Below are 18,211 nucleotides of genomic sequence, written 5' to 3'. Positions count from 1 at the left end.
CCACATTGATCCCTTCTCTGCCCTAAATCTCCTGGGATATTCATCTTCCCCCTGTCCTAGACCACCAGGGATTCTGACATTAATCCCTTCAACGCCCTTGGCTAGGAACGCAGACATTAACCACTTATCTGTTCTAGACCACTAAGGATATAAAACTATCTAGAAATGGAAAATGATGGAGTTATTTTGTGTTTTATCTACAGAACCACTTTACACTTTAATCTACAGAGAGACCATTGTGGGCTCAGCTCCAGAAGTTGTCTAAAAATTATTGACAGTGGTTTATGGCTGAGAAACAGTTAACTTTTCCCATGGTTTGTTACCTGTTATCAGGTTGTTACTGACGTCACCGCCTTCCCTACTGGCAGATAGGTATACTTCAAGGCTAATGATAAACACCCACAATGACATAGGAGCTTCTCTCCTGTTATATAAATGGATGCAAGAGACTTGTCTTCCCTTCAGTACAATTATTCTCTGGCAAAATGGGGTCCACCTGGAAATGGGTGCTGGCAAACAGAAAATATTTTATCATCTTTCTGCTCCCAATATTTCTCCTCCCATTTCCCCTGGTGGTGCCAACAACTGTAAGTGTTACTTTTGTTAATAATGAATGGTGTGTGAGAACAGATGCTTTAGAACCTATGCATATGGAAAAATACAACTGTCATTGTAAATAAATGTGCAGGTAGGGCATGCATAATAGGGATCAGCAGCATTTGTGGGGAATGTGTGGCAGATGAACATCTAGCTGCACCCCTTGTTATAATTAAAGAAGAATTAATATGAATGTACAAAGTCCTGCTGTGGTCAAATACTCTTACATTGATATCTCTGTTTGGGGCCGCTGTCACAGGACTCTTTTTTTTTTTCCGCAAAAAAAGCTTTCCCCCGAACTAATCCTATTCTAGTCAGTGGGGGTCTGTTCATCTTCTTTTGCTTGAGTTGGGCCTCTTTCACATCAACAGTATTAGTTCCAGCAGGCTGCCGGAGCTCTCTGGATCCGGTATTCTCGGATGTTACCGCAATGCCCACCTTTCCCCATTGACTAGAATGGGATTCGGTGGAGATCCAGCCGCTACCCAACAAATATGCGAGGATTCCGACAGACAAGAACCACTGCCTGCAGAACAGCCTGACGGACCTAATAACACTAGTGTAAAACCAGCCTTATGTGCTGCATCCAGGCTTCCTTCCATTATTTTCACAGTTCTGCATCTGTAATAATGGAAATTAACACCGATGTGAAAAGAGCCTAAAACTCCTATTTTTTAAAGGGACTCATGAGGCTTGGCTTGACCCGTCAATCAAGTTTAGCTGGGCAGGGAGATGCCAGAGGGGACTTACCCTGTGACTCTTCTTTCCATTTCCAGCTTGTATTTAAACTACTTTATATCTCCTCTGTAATGCTGCATTGTTTCAGAGTAAAACATAGCTTGTAACTGAGGAGCTTGTCAGGATTTCATACTGCAGGTTCCTGACAGGTTCCCATTAACCTTTTGGGCCCCAGTGGATTTTGTTTTCGCTTTTTATTTTTCACTCCTTGCCTTCCCAGAGCCATAACTTTTTTATTTTTCCATTCACACAGCTGACTGAGGGCTTTCTTTTTTGTGGGATAAGTTGTACCATTTATTGTTGCATACAATCTAGTGGGAAGTTTGAAAAATTCCAAATGGGGTGAAATTAAAAAAAAAGCAATTCCATAGTTTTATGGATTTTGCTTTTAAGGCGTTGTCTATGTGGTAAAACTAACGCATTTACACATGCCAACAGTTCCTTCCCAATAACTGCCTGCTCATCATTTACATGCAGCAGTCACCTTCACTGTATGGGGACGAGTGATCACTATTGCCATCAATCATCCTTAGGGCTAATGCACACGAGCATAAGCGCTCAGTGCCTGTATTGAGGACTGTAAAAGGCCAGTCCGCAATATGCAGGCACTGGCCATGTGCACTCCATATCACGGATGCGCACTCATTGACTTGGATGGTTCCGCATCTGCCAGATACGACTGAAGATAGGACTTCACTTATCTTTTTGTAGCGCAGAGGCGCGGACCGGAAGCCCAGGGAACACTACAAAGCAGTTCCGTGGGCTTCTGATCTGTGCATCCGCACTGCAGAAAAATAGAACATGTGGAGTGCACACGGCTGGTGCCCTTGCATCTCCGACTACTATTTGAGATCCACAGCACTGGCACTGAGCAAGTGCGCTCGTGGGCATGAGCCCATTACAGATTCATTGTTTCTGGGCAGCGGATCACAGTTCACACAGCACAATCTGCTGCCCAGAAACGATGATTTAGGTGTCTGCATGAACAATCATTTCAACCATTGAAAAAGTGTTTTGCTCATTGGGTGAAACCTTTACACTGGCTGACTTATCAGGAACAAGCAAGTGATCCCGATAATCAGACCGACAAATGCTCCGTGTAAACCTGCCATAACTGTTCACACTTTGTTATTTATGTAGAATACATTTCTCATATACACTCCAGATTAACAATAATTGCCTTGTATTCATGGTCAGTGATGGCCAGTTCGCAGTGTTCGCCTGAGAACAGATGCGGACTGCCATCTTAACTCACAAGTCCGGCGATGCACTGGTAAGCCCTTACCTGTGCCTGTGCCGGTCTGAAATCAAATGCGGTCAGTGGGAGCAGGCAGTTCCGAGAACAGCCTGATGAAGGCCCCCGGCGGCTGTTCTCGGAACTGCCTGCTCCCGGTGACCGCATTTGTTTCAGACCGGCCCGCGGCACAGGTAAGGGCTTACCTGTGCATCGCCGGACTTGTGAGTGAAGATGGCAGCCCGTATCTGTTCTCACTGCGAACTGCCCATCACTGTTCATGGTTACCTACACCTGCTTTCAAAGATTGTAACTCTACATTACAAAATTTGTCTTCTCGACAGAGCGTCCAAAATGTGGACCATTCAGATGAAAATCAGTGCACATTTACTGCGCACTGAATGGATTCTACTGCACACGCGTCTTTAAGCACTCCTAAGGAACATAGCAGGCAATTCAATCGTGGTTTCACAAATTATTCTAAAACTACAAGGCATCTAAATGTTTGACAGGATACTTGGAATGTCAAATCCTGATGTTAGCAATTGTATTTTGCATCCCATGTCTTAACACTACCATCATTTTTTTTTATCACATATTAACAACCTATACATGAATTTTCAAAAATTCGATTCAGCTGCTTCGTAATGAATTACTTTGTCATGAATCTCATTTCTTTGTAAGTAGCGTGAGCAATGATGGGGAACGTCGATTGCTCCACCCCTCATCATTAAACCCCTCAGATGCCACATTCATCGCTGATCGCGGCACCTGAGATTAAGGACTCATGGAATGCACATGGAGTAACTTCCGTTTTTTTTTGCGAACCCATTAAAATTAATGGTTCCGCATATGGTCCGCAAAAAAAACCTGAACGAACACGGAAAGAAAATACTTTTGTGTGCATGAGGCCTAAGACTACTGTAAGGGATCGCTATCTCTCATGAGGTCGCTATCACAGACTTCTCCTCCGACAATGGGGTTCAAGTCCAAAAGGTGCTTTATTTTGGCACTTCAGTACACACATAAACATTGAAAATAAACACCTGCCCGTCTGGGCTCTACCTAATACATGTGTTGTCTCTACCGCACCTATAGAGCGCCGTTCACACACAGGATTAGATCCAGCTTCCTCAGCCATATATGGTCCAGCAGCCTCCAGGCTGTGACCACACCAGCACCCTTGGGGAGAGATGGTCCAGATGTCTTCCCGACTCTGACCGTGCAACCCTCTTTCCGTAGGCATCGTTGGGTCCTCCAAACTTCAGGCTTTACAAAGCCTCATGGCCCCTCAGTCCTCCCGGCTGAGACCACACAGAGCCTCTCAGGCTTCCTTAGCCTTTCTTCCTCCAAGTCATACACAGAGGGTTGTTTTATCCCTCCGTGATTATAACAGCAGGCCTCACCTGCGATCACCTCTGGCAAAAGACAATACATGTAGTGGAAGGGTGTGGACTGGCAGGTCCCACTACCAAACCTATCCCCGCGTCCACACGAAATCCAGCCCAGAACAACATCTAGACAAAACTGTCTCAGCAAACTACACTTTGCTGAAACCACTGCAGCTTTCTGGATTTCAGTTATGTCACCCAGCTGAGGTATCTGGGTCGGATATACACGCCTCCCAGCACTTATACTGTACACATCACCACACTACATTGTCACAAGAGTATGTGTTCTGATCTGCAAACAATGCGGAAGACATACTTTTGGCATCCGTATTGCATCCCTTTTTTTGTGGATCCATTGTAACAATGCCTATCCTTGTCCGCAAAACGGACAAGAATAGGACATGCTCTATATTTTTCACGGGGCTACGGAACAGACATATGGATGCGGACAGCACACGGTGTGCTGTCTGCAATTTTTGCGGATCCATTGAAATGAATTGGTCCTCAACCGATCTGCAAAAAAAACGGAACGGACACGGAAACAAAATATGTTCGTGTGAATGAAGACTTAATCAGGGATTAATTAGATAAAAATTAATACTCACCTTATCCAATTTGAGCGCAAAGAGGCGGCTGAGGCCATCTTGATTGAAGATCCCATGCACAAGGTTTTGCGCAGGATCTTTAATCAAAATGGCCACGGCGGCCTCATCGTTCTCAAATGGATGAGGTGGGTATGTTTTTTTTTTAACGCCATTACAGGAAAAATGTATTCGTTACCGTGAAGCATGAGGAAACTCGACTTTGCTGCGAATCGAATTTTCCCTGAATTTCATATTGAAGTCCACTTTGGATACTTTGATTCGCTCAATCCTAGTTTTCTGCATATACATATTTGAAGTCACTCCATATATTCTATCTACTGTTCTGTGTCTTTAACTTCCTCCAGTGTTTGGACTTTTAGCACGGCAAACCGCCTCACAGCCTTTCTTGGCCACAGAGGGAAGGGAATGAGTGATTCAGTTAGAGCTTTACACATTACAGTGAAAAGTGCAGTGCTCTTCTGTGGGCATATTTATCTAGTCCTATCAAGAGAACATTCAAGCTGTCATATTGTTATCCAAATTCTAGTATCTACTATTTTACTAGCTGATAAAATCTTCCGATCACAGCAGCAGTAAATTAAATTATGGGATAACAGTTTTATCTATGTGCTGACTACTACAGGACCATATTTTGTATCTAATTTTCAGTGGTCTAGTACTGCTCAAATAAAAAAGAAAAACAGCAAAAAAAAAATGTATTCTGTAAATATTGAGTTTAAAAGCTATCCTTTTTTGATGGAAGTGTCTCTTTAAGTCTGGAAGACTCTTTAAGTCCCTGTCACGTTCTCTAGAAACGCCGGTCTCCATTACTTAGTCCCCCCCCCCTTTCCCCCAAGAAATTGATGCTGGTATATTTTGCATGCCACTCACGCTGTGCATTTTCAAAAGTGGTGCGCTCCTCAGTAGGGGGTGAACCAGAGCAGCAGCTACAGCCAAGTAATGTGGCCACCATTTCTAAAGAACATGAGCAGTCCTTTGCTATGGACGGGACGCCACTTTCACTGTAGATCCAGATTCCTGGATGAGCAAGGGCATAGCAAGGGTTGTACATTTTTTTTTGGAGATGGCAGTCTTAAAAGTACTGAGAGTTTGAAGAGGCAGTATGTTCACTAAGTAATGGCAGATATGTTGTGCTGTCAGTGCCACGCTGAACAAGCAAACGTTTAGTTTATTTTGTTTGTGGTATATTTGACATTAAAAGCTAGACTCGGTAAAGTCACGTTACAAATATATAAAGCACTAATGATGAAGTTGGCACGGTGCACAGGCATGCACACAATAGTAAAATGGAAGAAAGTAATAGGTAATGTCATGATAATCACGCAAAGCACACATGCAACACACAGCAGGCCACTAGGAGGCACTCTGGCACTCACTTCACCCGTGACTTTGGATGGGACTTTATGGGGAGGCCTGCTACCACTCCTTCCTAACCCATAGGCCACCAAGGAGTTAAGTGATTCTCAGACACTTCCACACACACACTTATTAAGTTTTATGATGTAATATACACAAAAAGGTACAGTACACAAGATGACAAAAGAGCAAACATAAAGGCAAACTGTACAGATACCTGTAGCAAAAAGGATAATGCGGTATGCCAGACCTTGCAGGGGAATTATGTGTGAGGTCACGGTGTGAGCAATAGGTGGGCCGAGGTAAATACAGTTCTGGTCACTCACGGTTATGTCGTCCCTGGGCAGGCTCGCATAAGTGAAAAGGGGAACGGCACAAGTATTCTCTGGCGCACGCTCTGGTGTAAGGGACACTGGCCAGATGTTGGTTTGAGGTGCCCTTGGTGGTCGGTTTTAATGTGTCAGTGGCAATGTCCCTTGTAATTGTGACGCCAGTACCTTTTGTATGGAGGTACAACCATTTACTATAGTGTTAATAGAGGAACTGAATCTGAGGCAAGCAGGGTGAAACTCCAAATGGCACTTTACTGATGATGACTCTTGATTACAATACATCCATAGGCATTAAACAGTCTCTTGATGCAATCCGGCATTAAGCACAATCTTCCATGCATATGGGAAAAGGGAAATGCAAATCCTCAATGAAGTACAGGCTCTTGTAATACATAAGAAGTCTACTGCTCAGACTAGGCTGGTAATAATGAAAGTCTTACACTGGTAACAACTCCGGCCTGATTCTAATCCTTGAATAAAAAGGTGCTTTTCTGAATCCTGAAACTTCTATTCCAACGCTGTTCTGACAGTTGGCCTGACTGTCCTCAGGATTTAAACTGGAGATGTAGATGCTTCAAGCTATCTCCTACACCTATTACAAAGGTGCTTAATAAGTCCTCAGGTTATGACTATCTTGCTAATCCTTTTGCAGCGTACTCAAGTTGTGTGCAATAGGTGTTTCTGGGTGATGTAGTGCAATATACACTAACCTGGTACAGCTGACTCTCTGCAAGGGCAGGTATAGGTAGAAATAGTTCGTGACGCCAGTGCCAAGTAAACGGTGGCACGCCGTTTGCGGATGCAGGAATAAATTGAGGAAACGTAGTATTAAAACAGAACTCCAACTTTAGTAGTTTTCAAGCAGAGACAATATTGGAATCGCAGTTCCTTGGCATACAGTCGATTTTGCAATTCGGTCGATGCAGGCAATTCAGTTACAGCAAGGTGATTACAGAGTGTTGAACACAGGACTTGCAGCACAGGAGCTTGCACTCTAATTCTGTCTGATCCTGGAATATAGCATATCTTCACCAAGGCCCATTAACCTAGTTCTGGCTTTATATCCTTGGCTATAGCTTTAATCAGTACCTCCTCTGTCTTTCTGAGTACCTCTTGCTTTCCTGATCTTTGCTTCTCTGTCTCTCTCAACTTCTGGACACTTCCTCAGGCTCTAGAAACTTCTGAGCTGTGGTCTAGACTGATTTTTACTTCCTTGTCTGGGCCTTATATAAACTAGGGCTCCCTAGCTCCCTCTATTGACTAGAAGCTGGAATGACACCCCTGCAGGCCTGTACATGCAAGTTTCACAGCAACAGGGAAATACATACATTACATGACATTTTATAAAACTGACATATACCAACTTCTCCATAATTAGGAGGGACGACAGCACACCAAGTGACACTTTGGTAGTGACGGGTATTACAGTTCCCGTACACTACATACCCCACTGCTTTAAGCTGAGTACGACCTCGTACTCCATCATGGGTCGCCCAACCGGAATCTCTACCTGAAATAGAAAATAGAGACATGCAGGCATACATACATGTAATTCATCTGCATTTACATTTACATCAGGTCCAATTGGCAAAAGTGAAGGGTAGTGACAAGGGGCGTCGTTCTCTTCTCTCAGGATAGTGAATGGAACGGGGGCGCTGACCTGGCACAGCGTAACATTATAACCAGGATAGTCCATGACAATGAATAAGTCCATGATAAAACAGTAGAAAACGGTATAAAAGTTCTTGGAGGCTCAAATAACAAACATGAGTCCGTACCCAGGTTATTTCTTATTAAATCACAGAGGCTCTCATGCGGTGGAGTCCATCTCTGGGCACAATACTTTTAAAAGAATAAGAATCTCAGAGGCTCAGGTACTTTTGAGTCTGTCTCCGGGCACGGTTCCTTAGTATGAAGTTGCACAATAAAAGGACAGCAAAGACAAGTGCTGTAATACCCCTGATCAACCTGAAAAGGGGGTGAAGGGTAAAAGGTGCAACAAAGGAACAGGCACAACTTGGCGTGGGGTAGCAAAAGCAGGCAGGAGGTTCTGGAAACAAGCCTGGCCTTGCTGACTTTGTAATTTCAGTGGTCAACACCTACCACTGAGCCGTGGACAAACTGGCAGCCGCAACAAAGGACCAGAAACATAGGACTCCTGTCCTGAAAGGGTTAACATCACTTCTGGTGAAATCAATCAAAGGCCTAGCAGGCTGATTCACAGTGAAATATTGTAATCACTTGGCTCCGCTGGCAAGTACCGTCTGTAGTAGTCCTCTACAGGAGGATGTGCCCACATAACTGTATCAGGGGGCAGCTGTAAGGTAAAGGGGCCCCTAATAGGTATTGGCCCCATAGGCCTAGGGGTGAACCCTCTGATGGACCGTGCCGGCCCTGGCATGATCACTGCAGGGTGTGACGGGTTTGGCACCGCCGCAGCAAGCGGTCCGGTGCTCTGGGTGCAGCAGTTTACGGCAATCGCGGGTCCGGTCTGGGGCACTGACGGAGCGGTGGCAACAGAAGGCGGTCTACGGGTGGTGACAGGCACCCTTACCTCATCCTTCCTCGGCGGTGTCTGGATCCTGGCGGTGTATGTCTTGCGCAACTCCCGCAACTTCTCCTCCAGCCGGACGATCTGCTCACCGATGCTCTCTGTGTCGGAGTCGCTGTCCTCTGCTGGCGCCGCCGGCGCAGGTACAGTCACCGATGGCGCGGACTCGGCCTCTGCAGGTTCTGGCGATGCGTCTAGTCTCCGTCCCCTCCGGATGTTTTCAAAGGTAGCACTAAGTCCTTTTAACTGCTCCAGCTCCGATATTGTCTTCTCCCGACGAGGCAGCTCGGGGGAAGGATAGGGGCTCACCCATTTTTCCAACACGGTTGGCTGCCAGAAGACGTTTGGCCCAATGAAGGAGCTCCGCTCCTGAAAGGCGTGATGGGCCGGCTCTGGAGAGCGTTCCGGTTCCCGCTCGCAGCCAGAGTAGTCTTCTCCTTCTTCTGCCTCCCAGTCCTCCGATGCACGCTTGGGACGGGTCACAGCAGTCGCATAAGGGCCTCGTAGGCTCTCGGCAGGGGTGTACTCCACTTCCTCTCCCTCGCGGAGGCTGTGCTGGTACGAAGGGAGGTAGTCTCTTTTGACAGACCTTCGATTAACATAGAGGTCTCTGCCAGTTAGATAGTCCTGTATGAACCCGTAGCCACGGGATTTGTCAAATGACAGCACCACTCCCTTTCTCCTTTCCAGGCGGGGTTGGGTGTGCGTATGCTTCTCATGTATGGTCTTGGTTAGTTCCTCATAGATGATTTTGGTCTTTGTATTCCGCTTGATAGCGGCCTCTCGGATCTCCGCCATCAGGGAGGACCATTTAAAAGATGGTTGGAAAAAGTCCCTCCACGAGCCATAGCAGGGCTCGTGTTCTTTCTCCCTTGGGCGGCAGGCGGGTTGCTCCGGTCCCGGAGCGTAGGCCGGTGGAGCCTCCTCTGGCTCTACACCAACATTAGACATCTTTGCAATTTCAGGTGCGGACATTGCAGCAACGCTCTGTTCACAATCCAACATGCTCGATCCTTCTGAGGAGAGCGATAGGGTCGCGTCAATTAGAGTAGCCAGCTCCTCCCATTGCACTGGGGAGCCGCCCCCCAGGTATTCCAGTATATGGAAGGCGGTGTCCATGCTGGCAGACATGCAAATATCCAGATAAGCCGTGGCGCCTGACCTTGACCTTCTTCCCGCTTTTTCCTCAGAAAGGCGCCAATTTTTCCCGCCTTTTCGGGATGAAGGTGACGCAGCAGTAAATTCAGCAAGCCCGGCAGCCATCTTTGGGTATAAACGCTGTCTATTCACTGACAGCAAGCAGGATTGTAAAAAGTCCACAAAACCACACTCCAATGCGGCGATTTTCTTCCTCTGTATAGCGCAATATTGCACAGCGCTTTTTAGAGGTTTTTGGTACACTTTGGGTATGATTTTCAGTCCACAAAGTCCACTTGAATAAAACAGGAAAATTGTCACTTTGGTCACAGGGCAACGGTATAAGGCACAAAGTTCACGCTTCTTGCACTAGAAAGCGTGCGTATCCTGTTCGTGACGCCAAAAGAGAGGTGCAGCGTACTCAAGTTGTGTGCAATAGGTGTTTCTGGGTGATGTAGTGCAATATACACTAACCTGGTACAGCTGACTCTCTGCAAGGGCAGGTATAGGTAGAAATAGTTCGTGACGCCAGTGCCAAGTAAACGGTGGCACGCCGTTTGCGGATGCAGGAATAAATTGAGGAAACGTAGTATTAAAACAGAACTCCAACTTTAGTAGTTTTCAAGCAGAGACAATATTGGAATCGCAGTTCCTTGGCATACAGTCGATTTTGCAATTCGGTCGATGCAGGCAATTCAGTTACAGCAAGGTGATTACAGAGTGTTGAACACAGGACTTGCAGCACAGGAGCTTGCACTCTAATTCTGTCTGATCCTGGAATATAGCATATCTTCACCAAGGCCCATTAACCTAGTTCTGGCTTTATATCCTTGGCTATAGCTTTAATCAGTACCTCCTCTGTCTTTCTGAGTACCTCTTGCTTTCCTGATCTTTGCTTCTCTGTCTCTCTCAACTTCTGGACACTTCCTCAGGCTCTAGAAACTTCTGAGCTGTGGTCTAGACTGATTTTTACTTCCTTGTCTGGGCCTTATATAAACTAGGGCTCCCTAGCTCCCTCTATTGACTAGAAGCTGGAATGACACCCCTGCAGGCCTGTACATGCAAGTTTCACAGCAACAGGGAAATACATACATTACATGACATTTTATAAAACTGACATATACCAACTTCTCCATAATTAGGAGGGACGACAGCACACCAAGTGACACTTTGGTAGTGACGGGTATTACAGTTCCCGTACACTACACTTTGTCTTGCATAAACGTGATAATTCCTTATATACTCGGCTGCATACAGTTTAGACATTGGTCACCCTGGAAGAGCGATCTATAGTAGTGGATTGCTCACCTCTAGGAAGAATGCTTGCAGGCCTTTACCCTGGGCTATGGAACCGACAGGGACAGAGTAAAGGCTAGGAAGGGGCCTCCCTCCAGATATTCAGCTACATCGCTGTTGCTTTCTTGAAGGCTCATGAAAGAACTGCATTCAACTGAACTCTCACTTGGATTTACCTGAGCTCATCTGCACTAGTTTGGATTCACCTAAACCAGGAACTGAACTAAACTGCACTGCACAGCACACAACTGCACATGTTTGCGCACGACTGCACAGCCTAACTTAGCTCTGAGCTAAGCTATTTATACACACTGACACTGCTCCATCTAGTGGATAAACAAGTGTAGTGCACCCTGACTAGGCCTGTATAAAGGATACTTGCATGTAAAACCACATTGTGACATGGAGAATATGACAGGAGAAAAAATACAGGCATATCACATGACATTAATACATGATAAAAGCACGTTTGCGGGGCCCACGGTTACTTGAGTGGGATACTGCATACCCCCGTAGTATTGGATCACCTCCAAAAAGAGCAAATATAAATATGACTTTGCAATGTAATACAAATACATTTTAAGCAAATATGTCACATATAATATGTTGGTAAGGCTGATTAGTCAGCCTGCATTTGTGGGAGGGGCGGAGGCTCTTCATATACGAGCCACAGCCTCACTGACAGGCGTGTGTTCTCAGGTGCACAGGCCGTATGTTACCTTGTCCATCCAGGTTTAGCCACGGCTGATACTATGCTTTATGTTTTTGTCCTGTTACCTGGATCGCCCAGGCCGAGTTAAATGTTGTATGTCACCTGGATCGCCCAGGCCAAGTTAAATGTATGTCACCTGGATCGCCCAGGCCAAGTTAAATGTTGTATGTCACCTGGATCGCCCAGGCCAAGTTAAATGTTGTGTCACCTGGATCGCCCAGGACAAGTTAAATGTTGTATGTCACCTGGATCGCCCAGGCCAAGTTAAATGTTGTGTCACCTGGATCGCCCAGGACAAGTTAAATGTTGTATGTCACCTGGATCGCCCAGTCCAAGTTAAATGTTGTGTCACCTGGATCGCCCAGGACAAGTTAAATGTTGTATGTCACCTGGATCGCCCAGGCCAAGTTAAATGTTGAGTCACCTGGATCGCCCAGGACAAGTTAAATGTTGTATGTCACCTGGATCGCCCAGGCCAAGTTAAATGTTGCGTCACCTGGATCGCCCAGGACAAGTTAAATGTTGTATGTCACCTGGATCGCCCAGGCCAAGTTAAATGTTGTGTCACCTGGATCGCCCAGGCCAAGTTAAATGTTGTATGTCACCTGGATCGCCCAGGCCAAGTTAAATGTTGTGTCACCTGGATCGACCAGGCCAAGTTAAATGTTGTGTCACCTGGATCGCCCAGGACAAGTTAAATGTTGTATGTCACCTGGATCGCCCAGGCCAAGTTAAATGTTGTGTCACCTGGATCGCCCAGGACAAGTTAAATGTTGTATGTCACCTGGATCGCCCAGGCCAAGTTAAATGTTGTGTCACTTGGATCGCCCAGGCCAAGTTAAATGTTGTATGTCACCTGGATCGCCCAGGCCAAGTTAAATGTTGTGTCACCTGGATCGCCCAGGCCAAGTTAAATGTTGTATGTCACCTGGATCGCCCAGGCCAAGTTAAATGTTGTGTCACCTGGATTGCCCAGGCCAAGTTAAATGTTGTGTCACCTGGATTGCCCAGGCCAAGTTAAATGTTGTATGTCACCTGGATCGCCCAGGCCGAGTTAAATGTTGTATGTCACCTGGATCGCCCAGGCCAAGTTAAATGTTATATTTCACCTGGATCGCCCAGGCCGAGTTAAATGTTGTATGTCACCTGGATCGCCCAGGTTCAGCTACTGCAGATACCATGCTATGTCATTTGTCTTGTTACCTGGATCACCCAGGACAAGCTAAATGTTGGGTGCCGCTGCTGATACTACGCTATATGTCATGTTTTGTTGTTAGAATAAGTCTCTGCCATACCCCACTCTATCGGTATATCGGGTTTACTCTACTCGCACCCAGAGCTGTGTTCACACGTCCTATACTACTACAGGTTCTTTCCAGGCCCATTTCAAGAACTGCATTCATGTCGCTGTTACATCTATGTTATGCTCCGTTCACAACCAGAGCTGCTGTTATACCAAATTTCATGCTCTGCTTATACCCAGAGTTGTGTTCACACTTCTACTGCTACACCAGGTCGTATACCCCACTCACCAAAGCCGCTTTCCATGTCTGCTGTCACATCAAGTTAATATTCCGTTCACATCCAAAGCTGCGTCCGCGTGTCTGCTTTTACATCTTGTCCTATACTCCATCCACTACTAGAGCTGCGTTCACATGTCTGCTTTCGCATCACGTCAATACTCTGCTCACTTTCAAATTGCATTCATACGTCTGCTTTGTACCATGCTTTTCATGCGCTACTCATACTCGGAGCTGCGCCCATACCATGTTTTTTAGGTACCACTTACATCCAAAGCTCCATTCACCCATTTGTTGTTACTTCATGTGTTGTACTCTGCTTCCACTCAAAGCTGCATTCTCCTGTTCATTGCTATGTCATGGTTTTACTCAATAGTCTCACCGGGGCAGTCTGCACCCACCGCTCTGGTTCTTTAATCCTGGTTCATATTCACTCAGACTGGTCTCCTTTTACTTCTGGTTCGTATTCACTCAGATTGGTCTCCTGCCCCAGTTCACCAAACAGCTCCTCAGCGGAGGTCAGTGGGCCAATAGGAGTAAGTTTCCTGCTATGTTTTCACAAGCTGTTCATTTGTTTGTTACAATAAGAGACTTCTCTTAGCGAACTTGCAATGCCTCAGGCTCTTGTTTTTCTCCCATCTCTGTTTCAATTTCATGTTTACATTTTATGGTTCGCGGTGGTTAGTGTTTTATGTATGCACGTGCTTCGGATTACTAATGTCTATATTTTCAACGCCTGTTGGCAGTTATGTTCCCTAGGCCACCTTCTAGCCAATCCAATCATTCAAGTCTCTGCATATCCTATCAGGTCCGGCTTACGTTTTAATTACTTATCGTCACCGCAACGTCATCCCTCTGGCTTCGGGGGCCCTATGACTGATCCGGCCTCTTGACTCCGGGGGCCCCATGACCGTTTTTTCATGTTTTGTTTTGTTTGTTAGGGGTACGACATGGTTGTAGGCTGGTTAGTGTCCCAGGTTTGCTGTTGGAGGGGGTCATGGTTATGCTAGCCCCTAAGGCATTCTGGTGCTGCATAAGTGGTTTAAAAAAAAACCATAAGAGGCTCGCCCGAGTGGCTCTTCGCTTATAGGACCTCACGATTGGCATCGACACTTGTAGTTCGCACGGCCATCTGATACTTTTTTCCGCCATAAGAGTCTCGCACGCATGGCTCCTGCCATAAAGACTCCCACGAGTGGCTGTTCGCTTATAGGACCTCACGGCATCGTCATTCGCAGTTCGCACGGCCATCTGATACTTTTTTCCGCCATAAGAGACTTTTTTCCTCGTCAAGTACCCCGCTTAACATAATGGACAACATGGGGTTAATGGCATCAGGTACATGCTGTTAATATGAGGCACATTGTTTTATCAATTTGGACCTGCATGTGCCTCACATTAATAGTAAGAAACCTCATTATTAATGGTTAACCCAATGTTGCCCATTATTTGATGATGTGCTTGAGGGCCACATACTTTTAATCTGAGGTACATGGGGTACTAATGTAATAGCACCATGTACATTAGATTAATAATAGGTGACCCCATCTGTGGGACAGTGTGTGGGTACCTGTGCTTTCCAGATCACTAATGGCTGGGGACTGGTCTGAGAACACAAGAGTCAGGAGGAGGAGGAGGAGGCTGCCGCTGCTGCCGTTCGCCAAGCACAAGCTGAGACGGCGCAGCGGTAAACCCTCCCCCGTCCCTCCTCCTACTTTAATATTAGACACATTCATTGGTGGCAGTGGTGAGGCGCCTCAGAGCCCGCTCATTGTATTGGGCTCTGCAGCGGCCGCGTCATGGGAGGGAGGGATTCTTTCCCTCCGTCTCCACTGATGTTGGCAAGATGAACACGTCGGACGCGCATGCGCCTGGCGTCTCCGCTCCTCTCCTCTGCGGCCCGGCAAACTAGCTCCCAGGGCCCGGTCCTGGGCCGCGGCCCGGCGGTTGGGGACCGCTGCTCTAAAAGACTTGCAGGAGTAACAGGTTGTCCTACAAAGTAATGACTCTGGGGGCTGAATACAATTACACACCACACTTTCCAGGGTTTTATTTATTAAAAATTGTGAAAACCATATATCATTTTCTTTTTACTTCGCACATACTTGCTGCTTTGTGTTGGTCAAGTACATAAAATCCCAATACAATACATTTAAGTTTTTTGGGTGTAATGGGAAAAAATGTGGAAAAGTTCAAGGGGCATGAATACTTTTTCAAAGCACTGTAAGCACTGATTAGCAGCCCTAATCAGTGATAGCTAGAAAGTACTTTTGACTACAACTGCAATTACCCCCCCATCCCCATCCCCCCGCTGACACATGTTTATCAGTCCAGGAAACTGGTCACATAACATATACCACATATCTAATAAGTCCAGGAAGAGGGCTCATAACTCATGACAAGTAATAAGGAAAAAGAATCATTGATAAAATTGATATCATATTGAGATATCTTACTTCAATAACACAGGCTAGTGCAGTTTTTCGCAATACACATATTATATTATGCACCTAACAGGTTACATAGAATGGATTCACGTGAAGAGGTGAAGTGTAATAAACATGAGTGAACAGGTACAGATCTGGAACATGTTTAGTGAGATTGTTGGAAAATCTGAACAAACTGGAGGTTTTGACATAATCAAGTGTTTGACTGGGATCCAGAGGATATACACTGCTCAAAAAAATAAAGGGAACACTTAAACAACACAATGTAACTCCAAGTCAATCACACTTCTGTGAAATCAAACTGTCCACTTAGGAAGCAACACTGAGTGACAATCAATTTCACATGCTGTTGTGCAAATGGGATAGACAACAGGTGGAAATTATAGGCAATTAGCAAGACACCCCCAATAAAGGAGTGGTTCTGCAGGTGGTAACCACATACCACTTCTCAGTTCCTATGCTTCCTGTCTGATGTTTTGGTCACTTTTGAATGCTGGCGGTGCTTTCACTCTAGTGGTAGCATGAGACGGAGTCTACAACCCACACAAGTGACTTATCCAGGATGGCACATCAATGCGAGCTGTGGCAAGAAGGTTTGCTGTGTCTGTCAGCGTAGTGTCCAGAGCATGGAGGCGCTACCAGGAGACAGGCCAGTACATCAGGAGACGTGGAGGAGGCCGTAGGAGGGCAACAAACCAGCAGCAGGACCGCTACCTCCGCCTTTGTGCAAGGAGGAACAGGAGGAGCACTGCCAGAGCCCTGCAAAATGACCTCCAGCAGGCCACAAATGTGCATGTGTCTGCTCAAACGGTCAGTAACAGACTCCATGAGGGTGATATGAGGGCCCGACGTCCACAGGTGGGGGTTGTGCTTACAGCCCAACACCGTGCAGGACGTTTGGCATTTGCCAGAGAACACCAAGATTGGCAAATTCGCCACTGGCGCCCTGTGCTCTTCACAGATGAAAGCAGGTTCACACTGAGCACATGTGACAGATGTGACAGAGTCTTGAGACGCCATGGAGAACGTTCTGCTGCCTGCAACATCCTCCAGCATGACCGGTTTGGCATTGGGTCAGTAATGGTGTGGGGTGGCATTTCTTTGGAGGGCCGCACAGCCCTCCATGTGCTCGCCAGAGGTAGCCTGACTGACATTAGGTACCGAGATGAGATCCTCAGACCCCTTGTATGACCATATGCTGGTGCGGTTGGCCCTGGGTTCCTCCTAATGCAAGACAATGCTAGACCTCATGTGGCTGGAGTGTGTCAGCAGTTCCTGCAAGACAAAGGTATTGATGCTATGGACTGGTCCGCCCGTTCCCCAGACCTGAATCCAATTGAGCACATCATGTCTCGCTCTATCCACCAACGTCACATTGCACCACAGACTGTCCAGGAGTTGGCAGATGCTTTAGTCCAGGTCTGGGAGGAGATCCCTCAGGAGACCGTCTGCCACCTCATCAGGAGCATGCACAGGCGTTGTAGGGAGGTCATGCAGGCACGTAGAGGCCACACACACTACTGAGCCTCATTTTGACTTGTTTTAAGGACATTACATCAAAGTTGGATCAGCCTGTAGTGTGTTTTTCCACTTTAATTTTGAATGTGACTCCAAATCCAGACCTCCATGGGTTGAAAAATTTGATTTCCATTTTTTTTATTTTTGTGTGATTTTGTTGTCAGCACATTCAACTATGTAAAGAACAAAGTATTTCAGAAGAATATTTAATTAACTCAGATCTAGGATGTGTTATTTTTGTGTTCCCTTTATTTTTTTGAGCAGTGTATTTTTGTGTGGATAGAGACCAACTGGATTTGAGAGCAACTGGATATTAAAGGTGTTTTCCTACCCTGCGGGCTTTTCGGTCAGACCCCTCAGCATGGCCGGATCTGTGGAGGGAAACATACATACTTCATCTCAGCTGCTAGGTTCCAGCACCTCCTGTGGCCAGATGACCCACATTAAACCAGTTGTTGACGCAGGGAGACCAGAGATCTACAGTAGTGGTGGGGAAACAAGGTTGCGGAAACCCCCTCGGCTATTTTTGGCGGCCCCATAGAGTTGAATGGAGGGTGGCCACGCATGCACAGTGCGTCCTCCTTCACTTTGACGGTTCACTTTACGAGATAGGTGAAGGTCCCACCTCTGGGACCCGCACCTATCAGACAATGGGGGTATTGTCTGAGATGGGAATACTCCTATAATGTCAAAACTTTGTGGATACATGAAAATCACAGCAGAGGTATTTTTGAGCAATTAATTAAAAAAACATAGAGATTACTATGGGATTGGTCA

The 18,211-nt window shown here is 46.2% G+C and overlaps 1 protein-coding gene across 1 annotated transcript in view; it reads left to right on the top strand.

Moving 5' to 3' along the window:
* The first annotated feature begins 425 nt into the window (after positions 1-425).
* The window catches only part of SLC13A2 (solute carrier family 13 member 2), a 91,048-nt gene continuing 73,262 nt past the window's right edge, over positions 426-18,211 (top strand). Inside the window, exon 1 of the mRNA XM_040421799.1 lies at positions 426-587. Within this exon, the coding sequence (XP_040277733.1) occupies positions 486-587 (102 nt within the window). The 5' untranslated portion in view covers positions 426-485. The remainder of the gene's footprint in view (positions 588-18,211) is intronic.

Source organism: Bufo bufo, chromosome 3, assembly GCF_905171765.1.
Source record: "Bufo bufo chromosome 3, aBufBuf1.1, whole genome shotgun sequence".
Classification (NCBI taxonomy): domain Eukaryota; kingdom Metazoa; phylum Chordata; class Amphibia; order Anura; family Bufonidae; genus Bufo; species Bufo bufo.
Note: the sequence above shows the minus strand (reverse complement) of the source record. Positions and strands in the feature narration are given on the sequence as shown.